Source organism: Mycteria americana, chromosome 1, assembly GCF_035582795.1.
Source record: "Mycteria americana isolate JAX WOST 10 ecotype Jacksonville Zoo and Gardens chromosome 1, USCA_MyAme_1.0, whole genome shotgun sequence".
NCBI classification, from domain to species: Eukaryota; Metazoa; Chordata; class Aves; order Ciconiiformes; family Ciconiidae; genus Mycteria; species Mycteria americana.
The window spans coordinates 13543395-13564269 of record NC_134365.1 but is presented as its reverse complement, the minus strand read 5'-3'; the positions used below and the strand labels follow the sequence as shown (position 1 = coordinate 13564269).

The 20875-nt window shown below is 38.7% G+C and overlaps 1 protein-coding gene across 15 annotated transcripts in view; it reads right to left on the bottom strand.

The window, feature by feature from the left end:
- The window catches only part of MAGI2 (membrane associated guanylate kinase, WW and PDZ domain containing 2), a 776755-nt gene that overhangs the window by 144935 nt on the left and 610945 nt on the right, over positions 1-20875 (bottom strand). For 14 of the 15 annotated variants that reach the window (XM_075491038.1, XM_075491056.1, XM_075491102.1 and 11 more), the window contains 3 exons: positions 18119-18176; positions 10916-11037; positions 9325-9507 (listed from right to left, as the gene is read on the bottom strand). In XM_075491038.1, the coding sequence (XP_075347153.1) occupies positions 9325-9507; positions 10916-11037; positions 18119-18176 (363 nt within the window). Of the gene's footprint in view, positions 1-9324; positions 9508-10157; positions 10287-10915; positions 11038-18118; positions 18177-20875 lie in introns of all 15 variants that reach the window. The other variant, XM_075491150.1, reaches the window with a different exon arrangement.

The following is a 20875-nucleotide window of genomic DNA, read 5'->3' as shown; positions in this document are numbered from 1 at the left end:
TCAGATTGCTTCACCTTTGGTTTCTGGGTTAAATAAAAACATAACTGCAGTGAAAATCTGGTCAAAGGTGAAACAGTTGGATCAAAAGACAGTAAGTGCTGTACATGTGAAACCTGGCATTACTGGACATGTTCAGACCTCAGCTATCTCTAATCAAACATGTTCAACTTTCTATAGTTGGTGCTGGAAGAGTTGCTCTAATGGCTTAGCCATTAGAATTAACTTACTATATATAAGCCAATCTGCTTATATATTCTCTCCTGCAGAAGACTATGTGGCACACTTACATAACCCAGAACTTCACCTATTTACATGTCCAATATTTTACTGGTTCAAGTAGCAAGCACATATTATCATTCTTAGGACTGATAAACATATATCAAAATAAAGTGTCAACAAATGTGAATTTCTTTCAAAATGAAATAAGTGCCATAAACCATGCATACTATGAGTTGTCTCCTGTGTATAAATATAGATTTTATCAAAGCAAAATGAAAGACTGCTGTTCTTTTCAGATTCCTGCTGCATTTCTGTGTATTATCTGGACTTGAAAAAAATAAGTCTTTTGAAGAAGAGTCACTATAGGAAAGAAAACAAGTTACATATATTATTCAGTCTTAATATTGGTATATATTTTATTGGCACCAATAATATCTGAACAACAATATTATAAGTGCTGGAGGTGAAAATGAATGTATAACCACCAGTATACGGCTGAACCATCAGAATTCTTATAATGTTGTTGTTTGCATGGTTAAATGAGAGAAAATTAAGCCTATTAAGTTTAAAAGGGGTTTTGCTGTTTCTTTTAAGTGTTCATAAAACCACAAATGTGGGCTTTGAATTAGGCTAGGGGAAACAACTATCCTTAAAATGATCAGAAAAGGGTTATTATTCAGTAATGAATCAATCACTGCTTGTTGTAATAGATGATACGGAAAAACAAAGGAGTCTATTAACACACTCCTCTTAAGGCATTGAAGGAGGAATGTGGTTGTTTAAGTACGGGTCTAATGTCATTTACAACAGCCTTGGGCATTTGAGATGTTCATATGGGACTTGCAGGTACAATACAGGACTTTAAGAGACTGCTGCCTGGAAGGGCAGGAGGCGGCTAGGTGGGAGCTCTGGCACTGTTAATGGCACTGGACACCTATGTTTATGCAACTGAATTGCACCCCAAATGTTGGTAGACTCAGTTCTGTGCTGAAGGCAACCTTTTCCTCCCTATTGACACCGTACTTGGGCATCTATTCCTTAATGTGATGCTTTGAACCACTTCAAATTAAGGTACTAAGCCTAAAGCTTGAGACAGAAGATTCCCAAAATTTCTAAATTATGGCAAACTTTAGGGCTAAAAACCCAGATATGGAGTCAGAGACCACGGAGTCCCATTTGTACCAGTAACGCAGAAACAGAATCATCCCATGAAGCCAGACAGTGTGTGAGGTGAAGACAAGATGTTCCTAAGAAATTTTTGGTAATTATTCCTGTGGCTTAAAGAATATACTGTCCATTTTCAGAAGCATTTTGAAATCCAACTTAGATGCTCTGCTATAATGGCTCTTCCAGTTTGTATAAATAATTTTAATTGAAGACTTCAAGGGAATAGCAAAATGACAGGGCTAAAAAGAATCAATAGCTCTCTTTGTACCTCGAGGAATATTTATGCAAAGTGGAATGGTTTTAATAGGAAAGATTTATATGCAGTGCTTAATGAATGCTCAGTAGCTTGATAGATAGGCAACATGGACTCAAGCTCTAACTCCGTATTGGGCAGAACAGATAGTGACATATGGATTTTCTGCACCTCGGGGACAATACAAGGCTATTGAATATCACACCAGCCAACCAAAGGAATCTGACAAGATGCACACAAAGACCTCAGATGCAGACAGTAACAGCATGTGGTATACAAAATACGGATACAAATTTTTTTGTCTAGGCTCATCTTTGTCCTGGTTATCATTCGAGGAGTACCTAACAGTCTAGTGAGTACCAAAAGAATAAAAATATGAAGAAAACACTAAAAGAGGAACCTCATGAAGATTAGAATTCAGTAACTTTTTGACAGAAGTGGACACTTTTCCCAGGTCTTTGGTTAACGTAAAAAGCAATTTACAGATATTACTGTGACCACTGTAGCAAGTTCATTTTATATGAAAGCAATAAAAACAACAACAAAAAAAGGAAAATTAATATTAGAAAAAACAGCACAAGTACTAAAAATTTCTAGCAAACTAAGTGCTATCTTCTGGTTTATCTATTTACATGGAGAGTTCAATGAATTGCCTACTTTAAAATAGGAAAGAAAGGGGGATTGAAAAAGAACAATATCTTTCTGATACCAAGTTCTTCATTGCTATTAATGCAAGTATTATTTTTACTGTCACTATCAAGCATTCAAAACCACAAGTCATATCCCTTCCCCCAGTTAAAGTGACAGTCTCAATACATGATACCAAATAAACAGGAAAATTGGCATTTTTTTCTTTGCTTTCTGTTTGAAACCTCTTAAGTGTAATGTGGTCATACTTCAGAGCTTTCCTCTGCATCTAGGGGAACAGAAACTTTTATCTTGTAAAATTTAAGCTAAGATTCACATTTAGTCACCTTTTTAAAAAAAAAAAAATTAAGAGTTGCATTTTAAAGAATTCTGGTTACATAGAAATTCAGGACAAAATTGTGAGGACTAGCAACACTGCATCAGTCTACCTTGGGAAGATTCTCAAAAGACTGGGTTAATTTTACCCATACACCTCTTGAACAGTTTTGGCATTGGTTACATGTCATATGCAAGCTTTTATGGTAAGAAATGTAAAGTGGATTGAATGAAGTAGGATGCTGTGTACTGCACAAAGAAAAAAAAGTGAATCGCAGCCCCTAGATGGCCATTTGTCTCAGCTATGAACTAGCAGGGCATCCACCAGATCCATCCTCATATAGGGTGTAAAGACCACAGCATTCACGTTGCAGTTCCAGTCTCAATACCCTCTCAGTCTCCTCTCCTTGAAAAGCCAAATTAAATTGTGAAATGAAAGAAGACTGGTTGTAGAAACCAGGTTGAGGTTTTACAAAATGGTTACTCCTGGTTTGGCTCACAAAAAGGAAAATGTAACCAGTATCACTAGTGAAAGGAACTGTAGGTGTCGTGGCTGAACAGAGAATGCAATGATTTTGGTTGTACGTGATGCAAATATACCGTTTCTGCTGTGTTTTGTACTGTTTCCTCAGCTGCCTGTGCTGGAGGGAGTAGGAACACAAGCAGATAACATAACACAAATCCACACCCACTGGCCCAATGAGGGTGGGAGAAATTCTCACTCTCCATGATGCCTGAAGTATTTTTGTTATTGTTAGTTACTTTCCAAACAGTTAATTTTCCTTCTCTTAACTCCATGGGATTAATAGCAACATCTGAAGAGAGAGAGATCTTCGGTTTTAGCTAGACTGAAATGGGGAGACAAAAGACCGCTGCTGGTTCAGATGAAACATCATAGCTTCCAAACAAAGCAAGGGTGTTAAGGGAGGTTGATAACACAAGCTGTTTTTATGTATGCTGCTCCACTCTCACAGACCTGCCATGTGGCATAAGCTTGCACCTGCAAGACTGACACTTGGTGAGGCCTTGGTATATATTAAAAGAGTGTTTTAGCCTGGAGATGCATAAGAATAATGAAAAGATACTCCTTCCTCAGCAATCCAAGAAGTAGCACAATCTCCCATGTTCCTAATGCCATGCCTTAATTCTGGGAGGCCAGTCTTCCTGGTGCCACCGGATAAGGTGGTAATAGGGTGTCAGGAAGGCGAGCTAACTAAATTTCAGCCAGCTTCTGATATTGTGGAAATTAAGTCCTACATATGTGTGCGACCAGTTCCTCACTGAGCTCTTGGTCAGTGAACTTCTTGAGATGACAACTGTGGTAGTCAGCTACCATGGAGGGGGAATATTGTAAAAGGTAATATTGTCAGATGGATCCTGACCGATTGCACGTGAGAGACACTTGAAAAAGAAGATAGGTACAGTGGTGTGTGGTCATGATATGCTGAGTCCTGTAGTGATATTCTGACAGTATTCACATTCCCAGATGACTGCCAAAATGTTGTGTGTGGTGGGTTTTTTGTTTGTTTGTTTGTTTGTTTGTTTGTTTTTAAATTTTAATGTATTTACTTCTTTGGTTTGAAGGCATTCCTTGTGCATACATAGTTCACCTTTTCTGGTGTTGTTGAAACTGGACAGCTTGCACCTCATCTCATCTGACATTAGGTGAGATAATGGTTTGTTCATCTGAACTGACAATGGAGAAACAGGGAACAGAATTAAGGATCTATTTGAACTTGTAAAAATGCATCCTTTTGCAGATGTCTTCAATTCCTTCTGTCTTGAGTACTCTACTTTTTACAGAGGTTGTGAGATATTAGCCTTACTGTGCAAAAATATGCATGAATGATGACTAGATAATTATTCCCTAAGCTTAGTGACATTGTGGGGTCAGCCACCTGATAATGGCTTTAGTTTTGTTCTTATTCAAGTGAATAACAACATTTATGACTTTGTAGATCAACAAGTGTGAACTCTCTCCAATTTGCTTACATTTAGAGTAACTTCAGCTTCTTGAAAAATTCATCATGTATAGAAGATTTTTATGGGTCTTTATGGTAGGCCCACGGACAGCAGCAAGGCTAAGGGTCACTCCTTCCAGTATTTCTAACAGCTGGCTCACTCCCTTTGGAGATCTCTCAGGTGCAGTAGAAATTCTGAGTGGTAGACGTGGGACTGATCTCTGGAATCTAGATCTTTAGTCTCTAGGCTTCATCCTAATACAGTCATCTAGAAGTGGTAGATATCTACTCGTATGGTAGGCGCAGACATCTGTCTTGTAACATCTATATTTGTTACCTGAACCTTATCTTACATTTATGAATTTTTATCTCTAAAATAGATTAACTAATATAGTGAAGCTACCATTCCTGAGAGAATAGCGTCTAAAAAAGCCCAACTCTGCATTGTTTACAGGTGATTTAGCATCTTGGAGCTGGCCAAATGTATGCTTGGCTGATGAAATGATAGAGCATGTTTCCCATTTCTTGATTCACACTGTTGAGCTATGACAATTCATCACAGATATATATACGCTTCTGGAAAGTTCAACCTGCAATGACCATAGCTACTCATCAGTCAGAAGGGTCATCAACAAGTCTCAATTAATCACCTGTGCACAATGTATTTGAGCTGTTTCCTGGAAACTTTCACCAAAGGAACTGGAACTTGCTGAAATGCACAGAGTGAGAATCTTTCCCGAGCTCGATTATGTGGGATTGTTTCAGTTTGTCTAGTCCATTGAACAACCTTGAGAATTGTAGGAAAGCTTTTGCCTTTGCAGCTTGAGCTTTTATCTGACTCAGCCGCAGGCCTAAATCTTTGTTTGCCTTAGAACAGCAGTCATTCAAAATCACTCACTGTATAAAAATCTTTTCATGTAGATGAAGTCTTTTACCAGCGATGTTCACTCAGCATTTTAATGGGATACAGGGGCCTCTTAAATGCAGACAGTTTTCTATCGACAGCGTGAGGCTTCAGACAAGACAAAGCAATGTAACCTCTCAGGAAAGAGTGTAGTATCAGCTCCTAGGCTGACTTGAGGTAGACAGAGATGCTGTGGAGTGTAATGTTCATATCCAGCAGCTTGATTGAGCTCCAAATGCTAAAACATGTCCTAGAAAGGCATTTGCAGTATTATTAACAGCCATTAGCTCACAGATGCTAGATTTACACGAGGGCATAATAACCCTTAGGAATTCTGAAACATCTGGCAAATGGGATCAGGAATGTAATTTTGGCTGGTTTTGACTCATCCACCGAGATGTGGTTCTTCTGAGTCTGCTTGTGAAGTTTGTTGTGGATCTGGGACAATTATAGCTACCTCTTAGTGCCCAGCACTGGGCTCTGAGTGGTGGCGTTAGATCACCAGGACCTCAGATATCTCTCGTTGCATCTCAGTGCACTTGGTTTGCATCACTGCTTTAATTGTTTCATAGCATCACAGCGATGCCAAATCACTGTCAGGCAGCTGCTTCCATGTTCCAAGGGATGAAATCCAAAATTGTTTCATTTTGAAACCGGCAGGTGAAATCACTGTGTTGTGATCATGTTAAAAGGGTGACAATAACATCTTACATAAATCCACCCTTCTTTTTGAATAGCATTTGTATCTGACCTCTAAATTAGATTTTGGGTGGAGAAGTAAACCAAAGTTACAATATTAGTTTTCTACAAGCTTGTTTCTTTAAAAATTAGGATAAAGGACAGTATTGGTGTCTTCAGCCTGTGGCCAAGATCAGGTAAGATGAAGGAGATGGTACCTTTTCTTCCTTTTTTCTCCTTATCTGATGCAGGTCTAAAACACTAGGATTTTGTTTACCACTTGGCCAAAAAAAGTATCAGCCTGGCAAGGGAAAGGCTCCAGAGCTGTATTACAGCTGGGAGCACCAGCACCTGTGGTTATCCCTTACACCCAGCTTGCTTCACAGATCATAGTGCCACTGTCCTCAAGCTTTCTACTATGATGGCCTACTGCCACAATATGATATTTTGATCATTTATCAAAGCCTCCTATGACTGTGATCATGGCTGGAGTGCACATAAATTGCACAACACCACACAGTTCATGTCAAAAGAATAAATAAAATCTATTTTAAAAGCTCTACTCATCATCCAATGATGTCTACCTAACAAACAAAAGGTACATATGTAATTTCAAATAGTTTTAAAACATAAGATTTTAACAGCTTTATGAACAAAACGCTATTGATGGAACGTGGGAGGCTTTTATATCTCCAGTTGTTTAGATTGTACAATGGCTGAATAGGGAGAGAAATCCTGCTTCAGGAATTGTGAAAAGGATTGGATATCAGGAAATACAAGCACACTGCTGAACAGTGCTTTTATAAATATTCTGACCTTAAATAACTTTTTTTCATTTTACCATTATCATATTTAGAAAACACTTCATAGAAACCATGTCAGATGGCACAATCATTAGCCTGAGATTCTCTAATTACTTTACATCAGAACTCTTCTCAAAAATGAAGACATTTGAGGCCAGAATTTATTCTGAGATGTAATTTTGTACATATCGGGCGCACGTAATTATAGGGTCATTATATCTTTGAATGAACATTTCTGTCTTGTGTTCTTAATATGGTTGAATTAATTACCTTGGGAAAAAAATCAATGTTATTTCTATGTATTTTAAAGCACATTTTTCTTACATAATCCGTGACTACAATAATCACCATCAATAGTATTATGACACCCATATTCAATTTCAACATAAAAATGTAAGTAAGTTGCAAGGATACTCTCTTTTCCAGAGGAAAAAACTCCATATGAAGAAGTTCACCAATAACGAGCCCACACTTCAGAGGAGTTAGCAAGTAACTATATTTGACTGCTGGATCTGAGAATGCTAAACCATGACAAACAAGGAAAATGTCTCATGCAATGTATTAGGTAATATGAAAATATTAGGAAAAATTAAGTTCATGTTACTAAAATCTCCTGAACTTCAGGAAGTCTGTTGTATCCTTTGTTCACTTAATCAGCTAATTTAATTTTGCCTTTGGGAGCCAAATTACATTAAGTTAAAATGGCAACAAGAATTGAGAATTAAAAAGCTGTTAGACTAATTTTTTAATAAAACCAATGCCAACAACCTATATTCTACTTCTTTCTTACATTTTACGTCTTTGTATAAATTATCTGTTTATCTATTTGGCATCAGAAACATCATGCCAGCTGTAATATAAGACTTGAAGCAAACTGAGGTGTTTTAAAAATAATGCTTTTCACAACCTTCACACTTCCTACTTGCAAAGTCCTGGAGAGTCCTACAGAACAAACTAGAGTTCAGGGTGATTTATTCTGATATATGATAGTCCTGATAATTTCTTTGCTACAACAAAAGAGGGATGAAAGAAAATTTCCAGAAGAATTACTTGGGACTATTCCACCCACATTATTGGTGCCTGCGTGTGTTTATGTATCTGCCCCCTGTACTGTAACACACTAAAAGGATCCTGCTCTGCTGTTGTGGTCCATCCACAGAGATCTGTCACAGGCTAGGAAATTCTCTTATCTTCACAGTGACTCTGGCCACCATGAACTGGGTTTTCTGCAGGCACAACATAAATCCCAAACTAGCATTTCTTCTATAAAGTCTTGGTGAGAAATGGAAAAATTATGCACATGTCCCAGTACCAACGTGCAGCCTGAGCAGTTTCTGAGGAACAAGGACTGCTGGGGGGAGGCAGCGCACAGTGACAGGGCTGCGCAAACACAGGACTACAGTCACTGGTAATGTGTGGCACCGGTGGAAATCCCAACTGATCTAAAGAACAAAAATCTTCACCATGAGAGTGGTTAAGTATTTGGACAGGAGCCCACAGAGGCTGTGGGATTTCTGTCCTATAAAATTTTCTAAAGTTCCATGGATGAAGCCCTGAGCAACCTGATCCAACCACAAAGTTAGCCCTGCTTTCAGCAGGAGGTTGGTGACTGGAGGTCCCTGCCAACTGAAATTATTCTATTATTTTCGGATTGTCTTCTCCTACAGGAGATGATAGCTGGTTTGGAAACTGAGTTCATCTTCCTGCTAACACGTTTCATCCCTATATAGACCTGATGTGACCCTCCAAACCTTTAAGACAGTGGTTTGCAATCTTTATCAATCTGTGGACATTAAAATATTTCCAGTGGTGGTCCAGATCTTAAGAGCAGCTTTAAATCTCTTCAGAGGAAGTTTCTTTTATTTAGTTCGTTTTCACAGATTCTTTATTAGTAGGCCACAGATGCCTACGTGTCCATATGCCACACTGAAAACTCTTGTTTTGATGGTTCTAATGAGAACAATGTTGGATCAGACTCGACTTTGATTATTTTGCAAAACCAGCCTTTCTAGAGAAATAAATTTGCACTTAGTAGTCTGTGCGCTCTCTGCCTGTCTCTTTTTCTTTCCATGCACAGCCTCCCCTTGAGTAAACAGCCTATAAACCAAAGAACATCACATCCCATTTTTATGTAGGAGAACGCAGAGATCTTTTCTCCCTTAAAATATTGTGAAATGGGAAAAAATAAGCTACTTGGCGTTATTAGAAAGAAAAATTACAAGAAAGTTTTATCTGAGGAGTTTATCTTATAGAGCAGACATATTACACATTAACACAGAAAGTAATATGGAAAAATGTATGCATTCATGGATAAAGAGTGAGACTCAGAAATCTATGTCTCATTCTGCTTCTCACATAAAAGAACATCTTAATTACCTGTTTCCATTTTCCCATCTTGTGCTGCAGGCCCATCAGGAATTACACTCTTCACCTGGAGAAACTCATCCGGCTCATCCCCACCAATGATGGTAAATCCAAAACCCATGTTGCTTTTCTTAAGAGTTGTGCTGAGGAAAGTCCCCTTCAGCTGTGATGCATCACGGGTGAAGAGTGGTTTTTCTACATCAGTCAACACAAACAAGAAAGACAAAAGTTCTGACCTAGTCACAACACAGCGGGAACTGCAGATAACATTATTGGCTGACAGCAGGTGACAGTGTATGAAAATCAAGGAAATAAAGAGTGCAGGCATTCCAGGAAAAAAAATATTTGTGAGTTCTTATATTAATACAAAGCTTAAAACATATTTCTTATCTATGGCAGATCAGCCATAAGTGGGGAGTTATAAATGTTCTTTCATATTAGAAATACATTTAGAAGAGGATATTGTGTAGCTAAAATAATTACAACAATAAAAATGATCTGTGAGGTAATTTTAAAACCTCTTTCCTAACCTATAAATTCAGCTTTTTCTGCATAGTAATACATTCTCCATAACTTCCCTCCCACTAAATGCTAGGTGAGCTTTTCTTTCCAAACATGTGGGGTTTTGGCATCCAACAAGTGACACACGTAACTGCCGTGCAACCTCCGCGTCCCCTCTCCGCGTGCCTCGGTGTGCAGTGTGGGCGGCGGGGTGCTCCCCGTGCCTCTCTCCTGTGCTGCGCTTGGTGAGGAAGAGTGGGAGGAAGGTGCAAAGGTTGTGACTTCAAATGCTCTCGCTACGCCCGCAGCAGTGGGGCTGGGCTGGCCGGCAGCAGAGGACGTACCGTGCAGCCTGCGCGTCCCGTCGGGGTCGCGCCGGCACTGGGACAGGTCATTCACGCTGCAGGACCTCTTGGGAGCGGGGCGCGGGTGGGCAAGTTTGGGTCTAGGTAAGGTTGATGAGGAGCTTTCTACTGTTACAAAGGAGAACAAGCCTCATTCTCTGGCTATAACCTTACGTTAAAGTTTATTCGTCTCTACCAATGCCATTTGCTGCTTATACAGCTCATTTTAAACACATTAATTTTTACGTTACCAAGAGGCTGTATTCTTGTAAACTCCTATAACACAGTGCTTGAGGCTTTTAACTTAATTGATGCTTGCTAGATGAGCTAGCTTAGAAACATACCAAACATCAATTAACGGTAATTTAGAGAAAGTACAATTAATTATTTCAGTGTTGCCAACCTCGGGTGCTCAAGAGAGAGCCATACATTCCCAAGAATAGAATTTATGATTTTATTTAGAAAATTACTTTGGGGCTCTTATTGTGCTTTCTGTTTCTCCGCCTTTAGGAAACGCTAGGGTCAACTTTTCTGTCCTTTCTCTGTGCCTCTGAAGGTTAAAGTATTTTAGGTGTCTCATGAGTCCCACAACTCTGGGAGCTCGGACATTCTGGGGAGAAAATTGCTAGGAGATAGGTGATAACATTGTGAGAATTGGCAACACTATTCTTTTAATCAGACTATGACAAAATCATTGTCACATAAACAGGAGAGCAGGATCTTTCATCTTAACTAAGATAGCTGACACAGTACTGTACCTCGGAAACCTTGGGCCTGCATAGGCTTTGTTCCAAGTTCTGCGTTGGGCATGTTATGCTGCTGTAGCTTCCTTTTTGCTTCTAGGACAGGGTTTTCAAATTGTGTTCTTCTATTTATGTGGCTGGAAAAAATTTGGTTTTGATTAAAAACTGAGTTCAGTTGGGGAAAATGGTAATTTTCACAGTAGGATGCTGTATGTGACTTAGGTGTGTGTGGTTAAAGACTGAAACTGTTATGAAACCCCAATGGGCCTGAGCATGTCCCTTGTACTCCACACAATTTTGTTGGGGATGAGAAATGCACAATCTAGCGCATTGCATAATGAACAGCACTGAGAAGTGTCCTATCAGTTCAGTATGCTGAACTCTGCTACAGACAAATGGTTTTGAGCTATGGGACTACATATTACATAGCAGTCTTGCTGAAGCATGCTACAATGACAGTTTTTCATGTCTTTACTACAAGCATTGTTCTGTGCATGATTCAAAAGATCTGAACCAGTTTTGCGCATTATTATCGATTAAGTGTAAGTGAAATTACTTAATCACTTACAGAAAAGGTAAAGCCTAGAACACAGAGTGCTTTTATGATCGCAGCTTAGAAATAAATCTAACATAGGAAATAGACTGAAGGTGATTTCTTTTTAATTCTATAGTATATATCTGCTCAGCCGTACAGAAAAATTGGATGTTGCAGAAACTAAGACAAATGGTAGATCAGAACTATGTAGATAAATATACGAAATATAAGAAAAGTTAACGTACGCATTTTTTTCTTGATGTTTTACATTTCCTACAACAGGTCAGTAAGTACATTTCTGTCATTACATCACTAATTTTCTGTATTGTGTTTAGAACTACTATCGTACCTACATACTCTCATCATATCCTTGATTTTAATTCTATAATTCAAAGAATACATTTTATCAATCAATGAGTAATCCTACAGTCCTGTCCTGTGATATGTTTCACATGTTTTCCGAAGAAGGCAAAACAATTTAGTAGGCTGCATTGAACAGCTCCTCAAGATAGGATCATAATAGGATCACAACTGAGAAAAGGGGCTTGTGCTGCAAATGTTGTTCTGGGGAAACAAATACATATGTACAAAAGGGCAGGTTTTCAAACATGTCACTCCTTATTTGTTCTCACAGAGCTACTATCTATTGAGTTCTGAAAATCCAATCCCAATCATGGGCTTTAAGCACTTGGAGAGGTGACCTGGGAACTTTTGAAACTCTGAGATCCTAAAAAGGGTTGAATACCTTCAATTTATACTGAAATGACCTTTTATGCCACATTAAGCACTTTTCAGGTCCCTTGGGATTCAGATCGTACCACTGCTTCAAAGAAAGTAAGTGGAATTGCCATTAAGAAGTAGAGGAAAGGCAGCAAGTCCTATGGGAGCGCAATACACTTTGAAAATCAGGATTTAGTGGCCAGAGCTAATGCAATGAAAAGATTTCCAGTCATGTAAAAGAATATTTGATTTAATGAGAGGAAGTAAATGTGATAAATCCTGGAGTTAATACTTTGTTAACATGGCTATAACTCATTCAAGTGGCTGCTAACTTACTCTTGTACTCTAAAATTTTGATTAATAATTTTCTTGTAAATTTTAATCTATGCTGCAGACAAAGGAATTCTCTTTTGTTTCTTTCCTTCTTCAGACAGGCTGTTTAAGATTGTAGGCTTTCCTTTCCTAGACTTTTGCTTTCTAGTTAGACCATGCTGTAATTGTCAGGGTCTTCAGCACCTTAGCGTACTGCAAACCTAGAAACGTATGATGGAAGGGAGACAAACTTCACCAGTTAAAAATGGAGAAAGACAAGACTTACATGCATTAAATAGGGTAATTATGAACTACTAACATAACTACTAACATAACTACTAACATAACTACTACCACCTATCATGCGATGTATTTCAATATCGTAAAGGAAATACTACTTTTGCCATTACACAAGGCAGTGATGAAACATCACGTGAAATACTACATAAAGTTCTGATCACCCATGACCAAATAAAATGAATCCATAGAAAAGGTTTTACAGGAAGACCAGTGAAAGAGAGAGTCTTCTATGATAGAAGACCAAAGGAGTTTTAGCTTTTTATACAAGCAGAATTAACTCTGATATATAATTGCATTATATGAATACATTTGGAAGTAAATACTAGAATGTATTAAAGATGTCAGGATTTCAGACTTGAAATCTGTAGGCTTCTTACAAGCAGAAGTGTGAAATTATGAAACAGCTTCCAATAGCAGATATGGGGTAAAATATCTAGCTTGTTGTACATTAGCATTTGATAAGGTTAAAACCAGGGTTGCTACACAGTGAGTTAATTGCTTCAACATAGGGATCATGTCTTATTTTAGAGGCTTTAAAGTATCCTGCCCTGGTCTTCAGCTGCCCTTCCAGAAGAGCATGGGTTTCCCATAGCTTTTTTGCCATATTACACAGATGTAATGGATATCCAAGATCACACTACAGATATGCATTTAAGACCTTGAACTATGCTTAGTGTCATGCTGTAATTGCAGGGCACATCTCCGTGCCACAGGAGACCTCTTGCAACCTAAGGTACAACTTATATGTGGTTCTGTGATATAAAATGATGGGATTTTAGCTAATATAGAATGTGTCCATGGCTCAAGGAACATCAGTTCCTGTGGTACTGACATCACAGCTAGAATCTGTTATCCACTGCCTCTCTACAGCTTCTAGGTAGAGTTTAAGTTGTGGTTTAGTCCATTTACACAGAAATGTCTTCAGTAATGGCTATCTTGAAAATGACATTTTTGTCCTAGGAAATCAGACGGGAAGACTATCAGAGGTACTTGAAGCACCTCAAGTTGTTGCTGGAACCTTAATAATTCTTAGTTCAAATTTTTTCCTGTATTTTGATTGTTTTATGGTAGTGTGCAGTCTCAAAAGCAGAATATGAGAATTCCAACAAATTCAAACAACTGCATTAAATATTGTGTCCAAGAGGAGTAAAAGAAAAGAGAATTATAATGATAATCAGTCATTTTTATCAGTCAGTAACACTGGATTTATGCTCCTAGATTGATGAGACACGAAACACCTCCCTTTCATGCAATTTTAAGTGCTGTACAGCTTCACGGCTAAATCAGAAAAATTGCTGCTGATGAGTTTACCTGAGAAAGAAGTTATTAAGCTAAGTAGTTCCCTTGAAAGGACATTCTAGCCTTTCATCTAGCTACTTCAACTGCATACAAAATATATATTACTAACCTAGGCCTTTAATAAGACAAGCCAAATGCGAGTTTTAGAGATAGTTACAAATAAGTGCTTTTGTGGTTAAAATATATTTTGGATGTGATCCAAAAATGTATTGCTCATTGCTCATAGTGTCTAATTCAGTGAGCATTTCTATCTTCACTTTTCTTCCTATATTTTACACAATGCATATTAAATAATATAAAAGCCTAATCCAAAGACAAGAATCCAAATAATTTCTCCTAGTGCCATGGTGGCTGTACAGAAGAATCATGCTGCCTTTTGTTTGCTTTCTAGTCCTAGGAACCCTGAATTTCCCTCTGCAGAGAGGAAGGGGTAGTCGGTGCTGCTGTCCTCTGTTAGCTCGCCGTGTGCTAACTGGGGACAACCCCTCAGAGGCAGGATTTGGTTTTGGGCTGTGTTTAGCTGTGAAGTTGAAATAGTATCTCTTGTGTTATGAGTAGGTACTGTCACCACCAGCCAGCCTAGAAGACACAGACACCATTCTGCCATCTCACCAGTGAATGTGGCCAGGCTAAGCTGTTTTTCTGGTGGAGTTTCATGTTAGATGTGCTTAAGAAAACTGAAACACATTCTTAGGAGATTTATGGGCAGTAATGCCTGGTATGCAGATTTTAGTTGATGGCCGAGATACTGAGCCCTGCCCAAATGGTAGCACATCTAAGCATGTGCATCAGCAGAAGGAGTTTAACCTATCTCCTTTTCTTAGCTACTTTAACGTATAGGGTTTTTTCGTAGTTTGTGAATATAACTTTTGAAATTGTTGCCTATAACCCACCAAAGTAATTCTGAGGATCAGGATGCCTAAAAGATGGACATTCTGATGCATAACTTGTTAGTGCCTCACTCCTCTTTCCATTCGTATTTTTCAGTTACTAATACTTTATAATGACAAAAAGACTTGAAATAAGTTTTTCTATTTGAGTAGTAACAGAGTGTTGTCAGAAATTGTAAGTCAAGGAGGTATATTTTTCCAGAATAAATACTGCTATGGCTAATTTAGCTGTTCTGTTAAAGAGACCACATCTGGAAATTGAGCTCTGTGTTGTAGTTAATCATCCTTAAAGGGGGAAATAATCTTTTGGCAATTAGAATGCTGAAAGACCCAGCACACTCTAATAACCACATTCTCTCCATAGCCCTGCACAGCTAAGTGCTGCTAGTTCTTAGTTTATAAATTAAGAGAAAATTGCATGAAAGTTAACCTAAGTATAGCAAACACTTCTCATTTATGTCAAATGTCTACACCTTACAAATGAAGCCTGGACCTGCATAACAAGGCAAATGAAAATTTTAATAATATCTCACACCTACATTCATGCATGATTAAGAGAGGAAGTTATACTAGGGACCTTATTTTTTAACAGAAATTGCAAATATGTTGTGATTACTCTTTATTAACTTTGCTAGCAAAATCTTTGAGGTTTTTCTTTGTTTCTTTTTTAGTTTTTCCTCTGGTCTCAGGCTATTGGAACTGAGCATGGCTGGCCCTTGTAAGGTGAACCTGAGTCTGTCTGCCTCATTGCTCATCCTTACAAACTTCCCATGGGGTATAAATATTTCAGCGGGGCAGAGTACAAGCCCTTCATTCACTGACAATTTTAAAGACCTGCATGTAAAGTTGGACTGGACTTGAATGTGTGAAAGTTCATAACCTAACTTTTCATGATTTACCCACTAATATGCCATAATTAAGGGAGTTTATTGTAATCTGATTTTATCTAGTTAAAAATGAGCTCACCTGTTGAATGGCAATAAAAAAGGTGTGACTGCCACTTTTTAGCATGAAAAATGGAAAGCAATCTTTGTTTCAGACTTATTGAGCTCAGACAGCAAATTAAAGTACGGCTACATTTTACTGACTATAAAACTCCTTATGAACTTAGCGTGGCTGCAGTTTTAATGCCATCCTGTGAACATCTATTCCACTTGTAAAAACCTCTGAGCCTGCAGTAGGTTTGATATATCTTTCCACAAATCTTATCTTTGGTAGGATTAATAAATTTGGCACTAACAGCCTTAAAGTATGTAATCACATAGTAACATCTGGGCCTGGTGCCTTGCGTCTGTTTACCTGTGGATGCACATGAAATGGAGATAAATATTGGTTCTTTTTCTGACTCTGCAATGAAGTGTGAGCCTCTCCAGTGCCAGAATGCCTTGGGCTGCGCTAACAACAAAGGGGGGTCTCAGTCAGAGATTAACGCACAGAAATTGCACAACACCTGTTACTCACCAAAATACACGAAAAAACCACTGGGGCAGAAGACTTTTACTCGCACCCAGCAGCTGCATAATTGCACGTGCAGAAATCTTCAGGGGGGGTTAAGTACAAAGAGATACGTGAACTCCAGCCCCTAGTTACCTGGGGACAGCATAAAAGAACTCAGGCATAGAAAGAGAGAGTAATTTAACGGCATTACGCAGGGACTTCAAAAATTTACTCATCTTTTTGCTTGGATCTGGTCTGACTAAGCTGATTTGGGCTGAGCAGCAAAGCAGATGGGGCTGCTGGCTCCTTCACCTGAGGGCAGGGAACAAGCCGGGGACAAAGAAGCAGAGCAGGTGCTGCTGCGTTTGGAGAATGGGACAGGAGGAGTCAGCAGGGCAGTGGCCAAACGCTGTTTTCACTTGTTTGTTTGCTTTGTAGGAGGGTGAGGGAAGGTGCATGGGCATCCACAAGCTGCTGCTGCTATCACAGTAAAGAAAAAGGAATCTTAATCTTCTAACCCTCCAGAAATCAGATCTTTTTCGGAGCTCTCTGTCCAGCTCTACCCTGTGCATGTTAATAGTAGTATATCCTGAGGTCTGGAAAAACTGCAGCCCCGGTATCAGTCCAGAGCGATCCTGCAGTCAATGTGTTGGTATGGATTCAAGAGACCAAGGCAATAATGTGACACACAAACTAAAATTTTCTATTTTGTATGAAACAACTAGAATAAACGAACTGCTTAAGTGGCAGGATTTGATATTGAGATTTTAGGTCAGGGGCCATCTTCTCTAAAGGTCTCTCTTGTTTAATAAAAGGAACTCATGGGCAGATCTTTCTCAACCTTTCAAGTGTTGTCTGCACAGTGACGGGGAGTGGCTTTCTGCCTCCTCTGCTATATACTTTGTGTAGAGAGCAGAGTGAGAACTGACCACTCCAAACAGGGATCACAATTTTGAATCTAGAGTCACTTTGCATAGGTCTTATTCACTGTGTTAAGCTAAAAAGCAGAGAAAACCATCTCTCTGATTTACTTATTTTATGTAGGAACTGGCCAGAACTGGTTCTGCCTAGTACTTCAAACAAAAGCTTTCTGTTGCCCTTTGCACAGAGGACTAAGAATCTTTTTTTCTTGTTTCATGACTAAAATAAACTCTGAAAAAAATGTAAGCAAGGATTGTGCTGTGAAAATAGAAATTTCTATTCTCTTATTTTCAGCTGCACTTTTAAGTACAAAATAAAATACTACTTCTCTAAAATTTCATATGCAGCGTATAAATAACCTGCCTTCTGGTACAAACAGTGTGAACATCTGATTTACATCAAGGAAGGACTACCCAGAGAAGGACCTTAACTGAGCTAAAATGATTATGCTTTGCTCTATTCATTGATTAACAAGATCTCTACCTCACTGGATATCCAAATCTTATGTAGAAAATAAAACATTTCTTTAATGAGTATGATCTTTGTACAAGTATTAGCTGGAATGATACAATGAAATCAGACCCTGGAGAAAGAGAATGACTGAATGCCTGAGTCACTGATTTGAGACACGTTGAATATATTTGGACACATTAGCTGTATTGATGACTGAGAATTCCTGGTATACCCTCAGTTTAACATGTCAAGTAATTGTACCCATGCCTTGCCAGGCTAAGCACTGCGGAGGATACTACTATTATGTTATGACATATTAACAGCAACTTAATATTGAACTTGGGAACTTACTCGACATAATAAGTGCCATAAATGGGATCATCAATTTTCTCCCAGCCATATGGAAGCTCTGAAAAACAAAGAGTTATCTCTTTCAGTAAAGGCAGTACAGAATGCTAAGATTTCTAAGAATGATATTGTGGATCTTTTCTGGGTGTTGAGGGAAATAACTTGATAGTGAAATTAGATACAGTGACCAAAGCAAATGCCAGATCTTGAACACACACCCTGGCAGCCACAAGTAGTAGTAATTTGAAAATTGGCATGTAAACACAGATCTCAGTCTTCAGAACAACACATTGTAGTTGAACTACTTTATTGTTCCAACAGCTGTGCCAGCCAATAACTGTAGCACATCGTGTATGACATCACCGCCGGAGGAAGTGAGGGCATTCCGTATTCCCAAATAGGTACACACAAAAAAAGTATTTTCCTTTTTGGGCCTTTTTCTTTGCTAGCAATCTGGAAAAGTTGGTCTAGAAGGAATGTAAAAAGTTTGCTTCCTGCAATGTAAGTACAGTAAGTATACCTAAATATTCCTGAGAAATTTGTACTATTTGTCTCACTGTGATGGCAGTTCCACAGCCACCAAAGGCATCCTGTTCCAAAGCTTAGTTATATATGAGGGACATCAGAGTACATAGTAGTACATGGAAGTACAAACCAAAATAAGATGATATAGCATTTTCTGGCCATAAAACTAATTACATTTTGCAGAAATAGAGATTTCTAAAACAGTCCGATATTAACAATTAAAATGTTAAGTACATTAATTTAATGATCTCAAAAACCAATGTGTTCATGTACAAGCAAACTGTCATATATATATTCATGTACATCCATACACATTTTATTATCACTCACATTGAATGCTTAAAAAATTATTATACTGCCAACAGAACTTCATCTTGTGTTTAAAAGGCACCAGACGGATGTGACAAGTATCTCAGTTGACACGAACAGAATAAAAACCTCAGTGCCAGATGTGATGACTTTGATGGAGGAGACTCACAAAAGGATAGGCATTCCCATCACACACAGGTATCGATTTCTGTGCAGTTAAAGACTATGGCACAATATACGGGGAGTGGTACTGAGACTCTATAAGGAAATTTGATTCTGGAATTCCTTATCTCAGATTTTTTTCCTTTTTAAACTCAGTTGCACTTTTAAAGTAACTTTTCGGAGACAATGAGTACTGAACTAGACAGAGCAGAACTGATGTAGCTTATACTGAACACAGTCATTAAACTGGCCATAAAGAATTACTCCTGAATGATTTGAGCTTCTTTTTTTTTTCAGTGACAATGTTAATAGACAATTACTGATGTGCTCTAAAAGGCAAATAGGAAAGTAAAGCCTGACTGGCAATAGGGAGAATAAAGAGTTAAAAAGCAAGTTTAAGAAACGGCTTCATCTCTGTTTGTTACTTCTCATTTAAATGCCTCTGTAATAGCTGATCCTTTCTTGAGTGAACCTGCTTAGATGGCTGTGGTCTTCAGGTCCCGTTACCCTCAGAGGATGTTCCTGCTCAGCCTATTCCAATACTGCAATGAAGGATACAACCTTCTGCCAGAGACTGGCAGATGAGGAACTCCACATTACTTTTTTTTGTAACAAAAAGCTCAAGGGCTTCCTTAATGTTGATACTCAATTTTTCCTATTATTATTACAATATTGTTAGCTTTGAAATCTTCACAGGTCCACACTCTGGACTGCTTTTGTCAAGGCTATTTTGTTATTGTCACTTCATAGAAATAAATGTAAAATAAGGTATTTAAGCAGGTCACAGAATCACAGAACTGTTGAGGTTGGAAGATACCTCTGGAGATTGTCTAGCCCAACCTCTCTGCTCAAAGCGGGGTCACCTAGACCAGGTTGCTCAGTACCATCTCCAGTCAGCTTTTGAATATATCCAAAGATGGAGACTCCACAGCCTCTCTGAACAAGTTCTTCAAGTGTTTCATCACCCACAGAGTGAAGAAGTTCTTTTCTTATGTTTAAGCAGAATTTCCTGTATTTCAGTTTGTACCCTTTACCTCGTGTCCTGTCACTGGGCACCACTGAAAAGAGCCTGGTTCTGTCTTCCTTGCACCCTCCCTCCAGGTATTTATTTCGATTGGTAAGATCCCCCTGAGCCTTCTCTTCTCCAGGCCAAACAGTCCCAGCTCTCTCAGCCTTTCCTTATAGGATAGATATTCTAGTCCCTTAATCATCTTAGTGGCCCTTCAGTGGACTCTCTCCTGTATATCCATGTCTTTCTTGTTCTGGGGAGCCCAGAACTGGACCCAGAACTCCATCTGTGTCTCAGCAGTGCTGAGCAGAGGAGAAGAATCATCTCCCTCGATCTGCTGGCAAGGCTCTGCCAGCTGCAGCCCAGGAGGCTGTTGGCCTGCTTTGTTGCAAGGGCATGTCACTGGCTCATCATCAAGTTACCAAGCATTAGAAAGCCCTGGTGTTGCTCTTTCCAGACCTGCCCAGAACTTCAGTAAAATCTGTAGGAGACTGACCCTACAATGGTTCCCACAAAGTCCTGTATATCCTGAGACAAGCCTGTGGGATGTAATACATAAATATTCAAAAAGAAAGCAGCTGATGCACAAATCCTGCACTGTCCCTACAGTAAATTTCATTCCCAATGCATGCGTGACAAATAAGGCTCCTCTTAATAATTTGCTATGAAAAGATGATACCTTTACATAACTCTATGACATAGAATAAAAATAAAGTATTAGTTTAAATGCAGTAGGTACGTTTTATTTTCATGTA